The sequence below is a fragment of the Diplotaxodon limnothrissa genome, linkage group LG2, assembly GCF_057381915.1.
Source record: "Diplotaxodon limnothrissa isolate DT_005_m linkage group LG2, D_limnothrissa_male_GT1.1, whole genome shotgun sequence".
NCBI classification, from domain to species: Eukaryota; Metazoa; Chordata; class Actinopteri; order Cichliformes; family Cichlidae; genus Diplotaxodon; species Diplotaxodon limnothrissa.
This window is the reverse complement of record NC_140597.1, coordinates 26,112,354-26,124,379: the sequence shown is the minus strand read 5'-3', so window position 1 is coordinate 26,124,379 and position 12,026 is coordinate 26,112,354. Positions and strand designations below refer to the sequence as shown.

The 12,026-nt window shown below is 41.9% G+C and overlaps 1 protein-coding gene across 1 annotated transcript; it reads right to left on the bottom strand.

Moving 5' to 3' along the window:
• Positions 1-203: 203 nt before the first annotated feature.
• Positions 204-5,996, bottom strand: gabrp (gamma-aminobutyric acid type A receptor subunit pi). Its single transcript, XM_085369110.1, has 9 exons — positions 5,950-5,996; positions 5,747-5,859; positions 5,549-5,616; positions 5,254-5,471; positions 4,469-4,551; positions 4,153-4,290; positions 3,855-4,007; positions 627-820; positions 204-536 (listed from the first exon to the last, which is right to left on the bottom strand). The coding sequence occupies exons 1-9, from the start codon at positions 5,994-5,996 to the stop codon at positions 204-206; spliced, it is 1,347 nt and encodes a 448-aa protein (XP_085225236.1).
• Positions 5,997-12,026: the final 6,030 nt, after the last annotated feature.

Here is a 12,026-nt window from a genome sequence, read left to right as displayed (position 1 = left end):
GGGAGCCAACTCTTTGCACACAATCAATAACGGCCCTTGTTGCAGAGCGTAGTCCTGACCAATTGATTTTTCGCCATCCAATAAATAAGCTGTGTCAGGTCCGTTCGTATTCAGACCATGGCGACTGGTGTTGGATCTTAAATGAGGAGGTAGAGCAGCTTCAGGTTGGTGAAATTAAACTTTCCACGGCTTGGAATGAGCACTTACAGAAAGAGATAATAAAGCCAGTACAGGATATTGACAAAGAGGAATGCTGTGGGGAAAACTGTGCGGGCATAGCGATCAATGTTGTGTGGATTTTCCACAATGAAGACAGATGCCGCCTTACGTGATGCGTCTCTCACTGACGACAAGCCGCAGCCCTGATTTGGCGCCTTCTCTTTTGTTCCTGTGTGGTTCTTGGTGTCGCTGTTCGCTGACTGCTCCGTGGAGTCCTCTGCGGTGGAGCCGATCTCCACGGACTGATTTGGCTGGCTGGAGTTGACGATGGGGATAGAGCCATTTCCATTAGACTCGCTGAGCTCCCTCAGAAGGTCCTGTTACATGGGCAGATAAACCGATGGATTGATGTTTACAGTAACAGAGAATCTTTCCATTTTTATCTGTGTCATGGTTATGTGTCTCACCCGATATAAATCCTCAATGGTCTGGTGCTGCATGGTGTAAAAATGAGCGCAGGCATACTCCAACAGTGCGCCAAAAATGAAGGTGAAACAGATGCCCAAATAAACATCTATGGCCTTTATAAAACAGTTGGCATTGGGCAGGGAAGTGCGGGCACCCATCATCAGAGTTGTCATCGTCAGCACTGTTGTCACTCCTGCAGACAGATCAGAGGGTTGGGATTTTTTTCTTTATTTCCAGCATGTCCCAGCAATTAAATCAAGCAAACAAATATTTAGTTTGTCCATTCCACACTACTCTTGCTCTTCTTTCAGGGGCTTTTTTTGTTTATGCATTCTCTTTATTATTTTCTTCAAGCAAACAACATCACTGCTGCTGTAGATGTGAGACTAAAGGATCCAGATCTTAGAAAATACTCAGTGTATGGGGAAATTGTATTGAAAACAAACATGTGGAAACAGAAAACTTGATGTTTTTTTCAGTGAAATCTTAATCAGTGATGTATTTCTGTATCTACCATCATCAAGGAGGTCATGTTTTTGGGTGTGTGTGTGATTTTATTCTGTCTGTCTGTCACATTTGCTTGAGTGGGGTCATGTTAACAAGCAATTAAATATTTGCCTTAAAGTTTCCAAGGTCAACACAATGATTTATTGGTCAAAAATGGACAAAAATCTTACAAGTGTGGTGTGTATCTATGAAGCGCCTTGAGGCGACTTTTGTTGTGATTTGGCGCTATATAAATAAAATTGAATTGAATTGAAGTGTATTGTTAACACATCAGTGTAATGCTATATAGAGTTATTTAAAACCATCTTTCTTATTTCTTGTATTGACAACATATAGTGAATCACATCAATACAGTGGCTTGCAAAAGTATTCGGCCCCCTTGAACTTTCCCACATTTTGTCACATTACAGCCACAAGCATGAATCAATTTTGTTGGAATTCCATGTGAAAGACCAATACAAAGTGGTGTACACGTGAGAAGTGGAACGAAAATCATACATGATTCCAAACATTTTTTACAAATAAATAACTGCAAAGTGGGGTGTGCGTAATTATTCAGCCCCCTTTGGTCTGAGTGCAGTCAGTTGCCCATAGACATTGCCTGATGAGTGCTAATGACTAAATAGAGTGCACCTGTGTGTAATCTAATGTCAGTACAAATACAGCTGCTCTGTGACGGCCTCAGAGGTTGTCTAACAGAATATTGGGAGCAACAATACCATGAAGTCCAAAGAACACGCCAGACAGGTCAGGGATAAAGTTATTGAGAAATTTAAAGCAGGCTTAGGCTACAAAAACATTTCCCAAGCCTTGAACATCCCACGGAGCACTGTTCAAGCGATCATTCAGAAATGGAAGGAGTATGGCACAACTGTGAACCTACCAAGACAAGGCCGTCCACCTAAACTCACAGGCCGAACAAGGAGAGCACTGATCAGAAATGCAGCCACGAGGCCCATGGTGACTGTGGACGAGCTGCAGAGATCTACAGCTCAGGTGGGGGAATCTGTCCATAGGACAACTATTAGTCGTGCACTGCACAAAGTTGGCCTTTATGGAAGAGTGGCAAGAAGAAAGCCATTGTTAACAGAAAACCATAAGAAGTCCCATTTGCAGTTTGCCACAAGCCATGTGGGGGACACAGCAAACATGTGGAAGAAGCTGCTCTGGTCAGATGAGACCAAAATGGAACTTTTTGGCCAAAATGCAAAACACTATGTGTGGAGGAAAACTAACACTGCACATCACTCTGAACACACCATCCCCACTGTCAAATATGGCAGCATCATGCTGGGACAGGGAAGCTGGTCAGAGTTGATGGGAGGATGGATGGAGCCAAATACAGGGCAATCTTGGAAGAAACCCTCTTGGAGTCTGCAAAAGACTTGAGACTGGGGCAGAGGTTCACCTTCCAGCAGGACAACGACCCTAAACATAAAGCCAGGGCAACAATGGAAGGATTTAAAACAAAACATATCCATGTGTTAGAATGGCCCAGTCAAAGTCCAGATCGAAATCCAATCGAGAATCTGTGGCAAGATCTGAAAACTACTGTTCACAAACGCTGTCCATCTAATCTGACTGAGCTGGAGCTGTTTTGCAAAGAAGAATGGGCAAGGATTTCAGTCTCGAGATGTGCAAAGCTGGTAGAGAGACAGACCCTAAAAGACTGGCAGCTGGAATTGCAGCAAAAGGTGGTTCTACAAAGTACTGACTCAGGGGGCTGAATAATTACGCACACCCCACTTTGCAATTATTTATTTGTAAAAAATGTTTGGAATCATGTATGATTTTCGTTCCACTTCTCACGTGTACACCACTTTGTGTTGGTCTTTCATGTGGAATTCCAATGAAATTGATTCATGTTTGTGGCTGTAATGTGACAAAATGTGGAAAAGTTCAAGGGGGCCGAATACTTTTGCAAGCCACTGTATGACCTTACTTTGGACCTCTGACTTCTTCAAGGTCAAATAAAGTCAAGCTTTCATAAAATGCCTTTTATCTTCAAAGTGATGCTTAAAATTCTACTGCCTTTGTTTGTATTGGCAACATTAAGAAAATGATACTCTTTTTGGGGATTCTAATTATCACATTATTTTTCATCTAAACATCATGTCGCACTTGACCTCTGACCTCACTTTACATGACGTCTGCCTTTCTTTCAAGTTGATCCCAATAAGAGTTACATCTTTAAAGTATTGTCAAGAGTTAGAATGAGCTGCCTAGTTAGAAATATACTGTAGTATATTATTATATAACAAGCTCAAGTTAGTCATGTCCAGTTATTTATATGTGAAGGCCCATCATCCATTAGCTACTCCTACAAAACATTAGTGTAAGCAAAGTAAATGCCGTGCTACCCTTATCTTATTTATTCATGTATTTGTGCACTTTTTTACTATAATTGGTGTCTTCAGCTGCTGATCATTTGGTGAGTTATTTAGTGACTAAGGTCAAAGTTATCCTTTTTATTCATAGGTTAGAGTCAGAAAACCTCAGACATTAGACATCATAGTTGTTATATTGAGAACAATTATTTAATAATATAAGTATTGTTATTATAATTATGCTACAAGTAGGTGGGATGCTAAAACTCATCCCTACTTCATATGACCAAAGAAAAACCAATACATGAAATCCTGCAGCCTCTAATATGGAAATGGTCACTCTATGGACAGTTACCAAAATCCTGGACTAAAAGAGTGAGGTCTGCTACTGACCAATGCAGGTCCTAGCTGGCACAGAGGACTGGCTGATCCAGAAAGAGACCCAGGACAGAACCACCAACAGAATGGAGGGAACATACGTCTCCAAGATGAAGAAGAGCACATTTCTGCGCAGTGCAAAATGCAGCACCAGCTTGGGGTAATTTCCTGCAAAGGACATAAAGAGACATAAAAAGAACGAGGGAAAAAATACAGATTTAAACAATCCTGTGGTGCATTTGTGCTCCAATAGCAGCTGCCATTGGATGAATCCTAGCATGCAAAGGAAATCCAGAGAGCTCAAATATGTTACCTGTTTCGTACACAGCCTCTGACACTGATGTGTAGTAGCTCTCCACACTATACTGTGCCAGCCTCAGTGTGTTCAAACCCTTCACTGAATCATTTCCTCTGGTCCAGTAGAACACCACATCCTGTAGGTTATACCCCCCTGAAAGGACAAAGAGTAGTTAACCTTTGGCTAGTGAAGTGCTTGGTGTAAAGCTGGCTTTCAGTTTCATACTCACTACACAGAGGCTGATGAAAATGGTAGTAGTGATGATGATGATGATTTATGTCCAGCTACACACATGACTGATGGTTAATGGAGCTCACAGTGAAATACTCACAGCTCTCCAGCTGAAGGGTGCACACCTGTCTATCCATAGGGTACTTAGTCAGATCCATGTTGCAGGCGATCGTAGCCGTGATGCTGTTGGGCATTCAAAGCAGGCATTCATTACCAAGCTTCAAAAACCCAACTGAAATGACTGCAGCTCTGCTGATTTATAACAGGGGATGTTAATTATTAGTGAACATAAAGAACTCTTCTCCCCTGATGAACATCCAAGAGATCAAAGACTTATATCTGGAGTATCATCATTGTGTCTCACATATGAATTATGTGCACAGTGTTGTCGGATTGCAAAAATGAGGCCAGGTTGCTCGAGTTCTACAACATTCAATCACCTCCACACAATCAGATGATGGCTCCAGCTATCAATCAGTTTCGGTACTCAAGAAGAAGGAAGATACTGAACATACTGTACACAGCTGACCTTTCTTTCATCTGTCAAACTGTCTAGTCAAAAAAAAGTTATATGGAAGTGTGAGCTGACAGATTAGCCTGGCCTGATTTTTAATACTCATATGGAACTCTGCAAATCTTCACTGCCAAAGGCTTAAGTGTTTGAAGGGCAGAACATACAGGAATGCAGAGCCATACCCCTGAGATGAATGAATGAGGGATGACATTTGCTTTTTAGTCATACTCCTAGTTATTTTTTCCCCTTTCTTTTTATATAGAACGTGAGAGCAGTGTGCGGTTGACTGGATTTGTTTTCTTCTTGTCTGTGACCAGCAGCGTGAAATGTCAGCTGTCAGCGAGCGTCAAAGCTTCGGTAAAGAAATGTACCGAAGAGCATAGAGAACAGTTCCATTGCTGAAGATGCGTATGAGGCGATTTTCCACGGTGACATCGTGCAGGAAGGAGCGCTTGGAGTCTGGGATGAAAGTGTCAGGGATCCAGAGCAGTGACACCAGGCGACCGTCCACGCTCACGCTCTCATTACCGGGGAACATCAGCCTAGCATCACGCCAGCGCTGACGGAGGAAGATTGTCGCTGTGTAGTCCTGAAAAGATACAAAAAACATATAAAGACGCCTGCTCCCTCGTTTGATCGCGCAGATGACAAAAATAGAAGGTGTACCATATTGATTTCAGAGATGGCATCAATGCTGGCGATATCAAGGCTCATTCCAATTTCCACTGGGCCCTCTGTTCAGGAGACACACATGCGAAACAGTACAACTGGTCCACTCTTAAGTGAAAGACACAGAAGCTCTGACGACTTTTAGAAAGTTAAAAAAAAAAGCTTAAAAAATAAATGTCTCAAGCAACTTCATACCATTGAAATTAGGTCTGAGGTAGCGGTTATAGCCTTTCATGAGCTTTTGTATTGTTGGCAGAAGCTGGGAGTCGTTCCATTCACCCCAGTGGTTGCTATGGAATGCACAGCTCCTGATAAAAGCAGGGAAAAATGAAAAAGGAAATGAGAGAAACAATGAGACAAACAAGTGGGCGTGCTTTTTTGACCTCAGAGTCACTCACCCCTGCGTAAAGGTCAGGAGGATGATGAGTAACAGGTTGGCAGACATCCTGGATCAGCTGGCAGAGGTCAGAGAGATGTGATGAGGACTAAAACACAAACACAAGAGCTGTTTTCATTTAATTGGGATGACACAGTTTGACCATAAGGTGGCAGCAACTAACTAAATGTGACTACAAAGCACAGTGGAAGTCTGCAACGCAGCAGTCATCCTCACTCGTTTCTTGTTAGATAACTGCGCGTTCACCCTGACACGATAGTTTTAAAATGTTTTGTAAACTTGCATTGATCCCCACCTCTATTACTCGCTCCAATATTATATATTAGTAGCGTTTCCAATGCCTTCACACACTCGTGCAGACACACACAAATACACACACATAGACAAACATTTTGTTTAGATAGGCATGTATGTACGTCTAACATTTATTTTATTTATTAATATTTTTTTAAATATTGCAGTTACTCTGATCTGCTGATATATGTGGCCTCGATCACATTTTTTGTTTTTCAGAATTCTTCAACTAACCCTCTCATCAAGGAAGAAATCCTCACAGGAAACCCTTCCCCTCCTCCTCCTTTCCCTGATTGATTTCACTGTCAGTAACAGACTTCTGTCCTTTCACTTTATACTTTCATCCGAACCATGCAAATCTGTCCTGCATGTTATTGTGCTTCAGTTATCATCAAAGCAATCTGCAGCTAATATATCGCCATATTGCCAGCAGTCTAGAAAAGCAGCATTTAATTTTCAATGCGTTATTTACACTGAAGTGCCATTCTAAATGACTGTGCGAACCAACACTATTGATTCCCCTTCGCCAGGGGCCAAAATGGCACAGAATGTTATCAGGTTGTAGTTGTCAGGTGAACATATTCTCCTGTTTGGATGCATTTTTTTCGCCGGCTGCTCTGAAGCTTAGGCTGAAGCCTGCTGTGTTAGTTTTGCATTGCATCATGCATGTTTCCCTTTGTCCTCACATCTGTCTTCCGGTTTATCCTCTTTTCCCATGTATTGAACTGCACAACAGCATATTGTCAGATACTACCTTGCCTATATGTGGATCTACATTCAAATAAACATTTCTGTTTACTTTTTTTTCTTTTACACTGCTTACGTACAAATTTCTAACTCTTACCTGCCTCAGCCGTGCTCTTATGTCCTCCTTTTTATTTCCACTTGGTCACTCTTCTGCTCTCTCTCAGCTCTCTTTTGTTTCCTCCTGTGCTCTTCTGCCTTCCTGTATCCCAAGTGTTGCCAGTGGCTGATATTGGTCCACTTTCTTGTTTACTTCTGATTATATACCCCTGTGTGTCTTCAGGCTACCGTTAAAGCATCTAATATTTGGTCCTTTGTGTCTTACTGCTGGTTGTTCCACTATCTGTGCAACTCCCTCTGTCTCTCTGCACAGCTGTGTTGATCTCCCCGCAGAGCCTCTGTGCAGCCCCCCCTCCCTCTCTCTTCGTACTACTCATTTGCGCTGCACTTTTTTTCTCTGCCCCCCCTTCACATACTCACACACACACAGAATAGCATCTAGTTTGAGCCCTTACATCACTCCCTTTTTCTCATTCTTCCTATTCTTTTTGGCCCCTTACTCTCTATCTACCTCCTACCGAGACTGTCCGAGCCGGGGCTTGGACAGTCTCGGTCGTTGTGTCCTTGGGCAAGACACTTCACCCGTTGCCTACTGGTGGTGGTCAGAGGGCTCGGTGGCGCCAGTGTCCGGCAGCCTCGCCTCTGTCAGTGCGCCCCAGGGTGGCTGTGGCTACAATGTAGCTTGCCATCACCAGTGTGTGAATGTGTGTGTGAATGGGTGGATGACTGGATATGTAAAGCGCTTTGGGGTCCTTAGGGACTAGAAAAGCGCTATATAAATACAGGCCATTTACCATTTTACCATTTACCGCTCAATTTACACTGACACTGTACCTCCTTCTGGGCTTCAAAGCTTGACTGTGTGTCATCCCCTCATGCCCTCTCCATCTTCACCTCCAACTACTTCGTTCCTTTGCATCAGTGTCATCATCCGAATTAGCTTCCTCTCGGCTCTGTCTGCAACTTAACTTCAATGAAATACCCATGCAGCTCAGACAAAAGTAACAATTTTGACTACTTTCATCTTCATAAAGCTTGCCCTTTGCCACTGTTGTAGGAAGTGCACATGTAGTCCTGATGATGAAAAAGCTGCTTGATGCTGCTATAAGGAGCAGATCCTGGTGATGATTTGTCAACATCCAGAGATGTAAACTGCAGCTCAAATACCAATACTGCTTGTGTGCTGTGTGGTCAGTCATTCATCTCCAGCGCTGCCGACTTTATGGGATTCAGCCCCAACTATAATTATATAGCCTGACCTCTGAGAACCCACGGCTGGATCTCCAGCATATGTGCAAGAACCTTTGGGGTATACTTGTTTACAACACTTTATGAGATTTCAGAGATGCTTGTACCTACTGCAGCCAATTATTTTGCTAGTCTGTGTTTCCCAGCACTGACTAATGATTGTAAATGGTCAGTAACAAGCTGCTGCAGTATTTTTTGCTTTACTCAGTTATTTAGTGAATCAGTAACACACTGTGGGCGTAAGGCTCCCTTTTTCTCAATTTCATGCTCCAATGGCTGCGTCTGAAATAAACAATCTGTTTATTAAACAGTGATGGTGAAGGGGAGCTGTGGAATGAACATAAGAAAATCGTGTAGAATTTGCTTCCATGTGGAGAATCGTGTGAAACGCAGTGCGCACATTCCTTGACAGTGAAAGAGACAAATGGAGACATTTGTGAAGCACCTGAAGGGGGAGGATGTAAATGTTTTATCTGTGTGCTAGAGGGCTATTGAATAATTATAGCCAGAGCAGTGATGTCACAGTGGGAGACAGCTTTGTATTAGTCAGCATCCAGCTGACATTCTTGTCCTACCTGCGTACATGTTCATTTCTACCTGTGATTGAGTGCTCCTTTTACTTCCCCTACCACTGATAAACATGCAAAATCATTGTTCCCCCTGCCTGTTAATGACCTGATTACCTCTGATCACTTATGTCTGGCTTCATGTCAGGGTAACAGAAGTGGCTAACAGTGCTAATGAGGGCCAGTGGTAACCAGTGAATACCAAAGGCCATATGAATGACCTTCTGGACCTCGAATATATGTAAATCATTACACATCTGAAGTGGGTGATGAACACAAAACAAAATTAATACATATTACTGTTAGTAATGTATTCATAACAAATAAGGGGAAAAGAAAACATGCCAATATGTTAGAAGTGTACCACAGAGTGAAGAGTACAGGAGTGTGTTCCTCTTTAGTTGGTGCAGCATGATTGAATAAACTGCTGGTCTGCAAATATCAGGTAGGAACTAATAATCCTGGGGTGGATGAGGGAGGGGCTTTAAACACTAAAATTTATTGCTTTATTAATAACTGTCACAACCCAGGACCAGTTATTGAAATGCCCATATGTCTTGCATGCCAGTTTATGTGTCTGTATATTTAGTGCTTCTGTAAAGCAAGAGTCTTCCACGTTAAATCCTCGTATCGGTGACCGGTGACCCTTTAGGCCACCCCTTTGGTTCATTTTTCATTTTAAATGCAGTAACCTACCTGACAGCTCTGTGCTGCCACAGCAGCCTTCTGCTACTTATGTGTCACTCACTTCTTTTATCTCTTCTTGCTCTGCTTATGTTTATTTAAGTTAACCTTTGACAACCTTGAGCATCTTCTTTCATTTTCTTTCCATCTGTCTGCACGCTGTTCCCTATCATCTCCTATCATACAGCCAGCCAAAACACTTGAGTCTGCGCTTTGGTTTCGTTCCCACCCCAGTTGCGTAACCTACATAACCATCTTTTTTTCTTTCTTCTAAATCTCTTTGCCTTGCTGTCTTTACTCATGCTCTCTCTCTATTTTTCACTGCTTATCAGAACGATAAGCATTTCGACACCATGTTTCAGGTAATGTTCAGCTCAGAATCTGCACTGAGGCAACAGAAAATGGAAACGTCACTGCCCCCACATTTGCCCAGTGATTTGCTGTCATGTGACAAATGGAAATGTCACAGGACTGCCCACGAGAGGGACACAGATAAATCTCTCCTAAATGACTGTGACGGCAGCCATGTCCAGGAGGAACACATATGAATTAATGTGGCGTAGACGCCGCTGCTTTGAGCATGCTGTCATGTCTCCCTGTGACTGGTGTATCTGCTTGAGAGGTGGATAAGTGTTTCTGTTGTTTCTCTCTTCAGATATGAACATTAAATTGTCATTCAACTTTTTGTTTTTGCTCTTTTAGGGCTACTTGCCAAGGCGCTTGACTTGTTCCCTGGATTTTACCTGAGGCGTAGTTTATTGACGTTCTTTTGTGACAATTTTTAAACATTTTCCTCTTTACATCGTCCTTCTGTCATCGCACTTGTTGATCTCCAGGTTTCTCCTGGCTCAAGTCCTGTCTCCAATCTTTGTCAGAACATTTGTTTTTATTCACTCCTCTCAAACTTATATACGTATACACAGACTGCCAGATTCATTATTCATCTTCGCTCCCTGTACTCCCACATCTTCCTGCCTTTCATGTCTTTGTTGTTAAAGTTAGGTTGAAATCTTTTCATCCCTTTTTTGCAAGCTATCACTTTTGTGATGTAAACTGCCTGGTCTCTGAAGAGCAGAATATTCACAAAAGTATCATTAAAATGCTCTTAAAACAATGCTCACAGAGCATGGGACACCCTTCTGTTTGGGACTGGGAAAGCAGCACAAAGCAACCTTAAGGACTGCTAACCACGACTAGATTTGATCATCAGTAAAGAATGATTAAGAATTTGACTCTCTGAGGATTAGAAACATCCTGAAAAAACAATGGCTCGTGGGGAAACTCTCACACTGCTTAGACAGCCCGAGAGAACCACACTCTGTACTCACAGTTTTGAATAAGAACTGACAATAACATTGAATCAGTATCATACCAAAACAAGCTGTGTGGTTTTCTGGTCTTTTAAAGCCTTTACACAGATTTTCATGATTAATTTATTAAATATAAGAATCCATACTGAGATTTTTTATTTATTTATACATGTTATTTTGCCAGCGATAAGCAAAATATGCAAGCGAACCAGGAGTCATCTAAAATTCAGTCTGGGCTCTATGCCCAAAGCTCAGATGACCCACAATAGTTTATGTTTTGGTTTTCTGAACACAAAAGTTTTTGCTTTAAAAAGATTCAAAATTGAAAAGATTAAAAAGTAATATATGAAAATTCACCTACATGTTTTCTGCGCTCATAATTTCATCATTTTTGAAAAGATGCCCAACACCAAACCACAGGCAGTATTTTACACTGTTCCTCTCTCCTGACATCCTCAATAGATACTGAGGAACACTGGACCCAAAATTTCAAATTTGGGTTCATCACTCACCTGTTGCCACTGAATTTAAGTGCGGTTCTTGTGTAATTTTTGCATACATCAGCCTTGCAAGAATGGCTGCTTGATCATCACCCTTCCACTGGGACCATTTTAGCCCTGCCACGTCATCTTTTGTTCCTCCTCTTGTCCAGTTTCCTCAAATGTTTGAAGGACACACTGCACACCACAGTGAGATCTGCGTGTTTTCAATCATCAGTTTGCAAGAAAGTGCTATTTTTTGCCTGTCAAACTATGTTCTCTCTGGCATTTTTGTAGACATTTTCTTTTAGTGATACGAAATCAAAATTTGTTCTTTGCTAGGTTGTCTGCTATGACTGTGGTGTTTCTTTTATGTGATACAGTGATATGTACGGCAGTGTTTTAAAACACCATCAAAAAGCCTGAAGACTATTCACGACACCTTTAAAAGAATATAAGAAAGCCTCTTCTCTCAAAAAGAAGCCAACAGATAACCAACAGGGCAGCATGCCTTAGATTTGCAAAATTGCACCTGAACAAATCACAATACTTCTAGGAAAATGTCCTTAAGCAGATGAGACCTACGTAGCTATGTTTGACTTTAATTCACAACACCAAGTTTAGTGAAAACCAAACACAACATACCAGCACAAACACCTCATACCAACTGTCAGCACAGTGAAGGGGTGATGA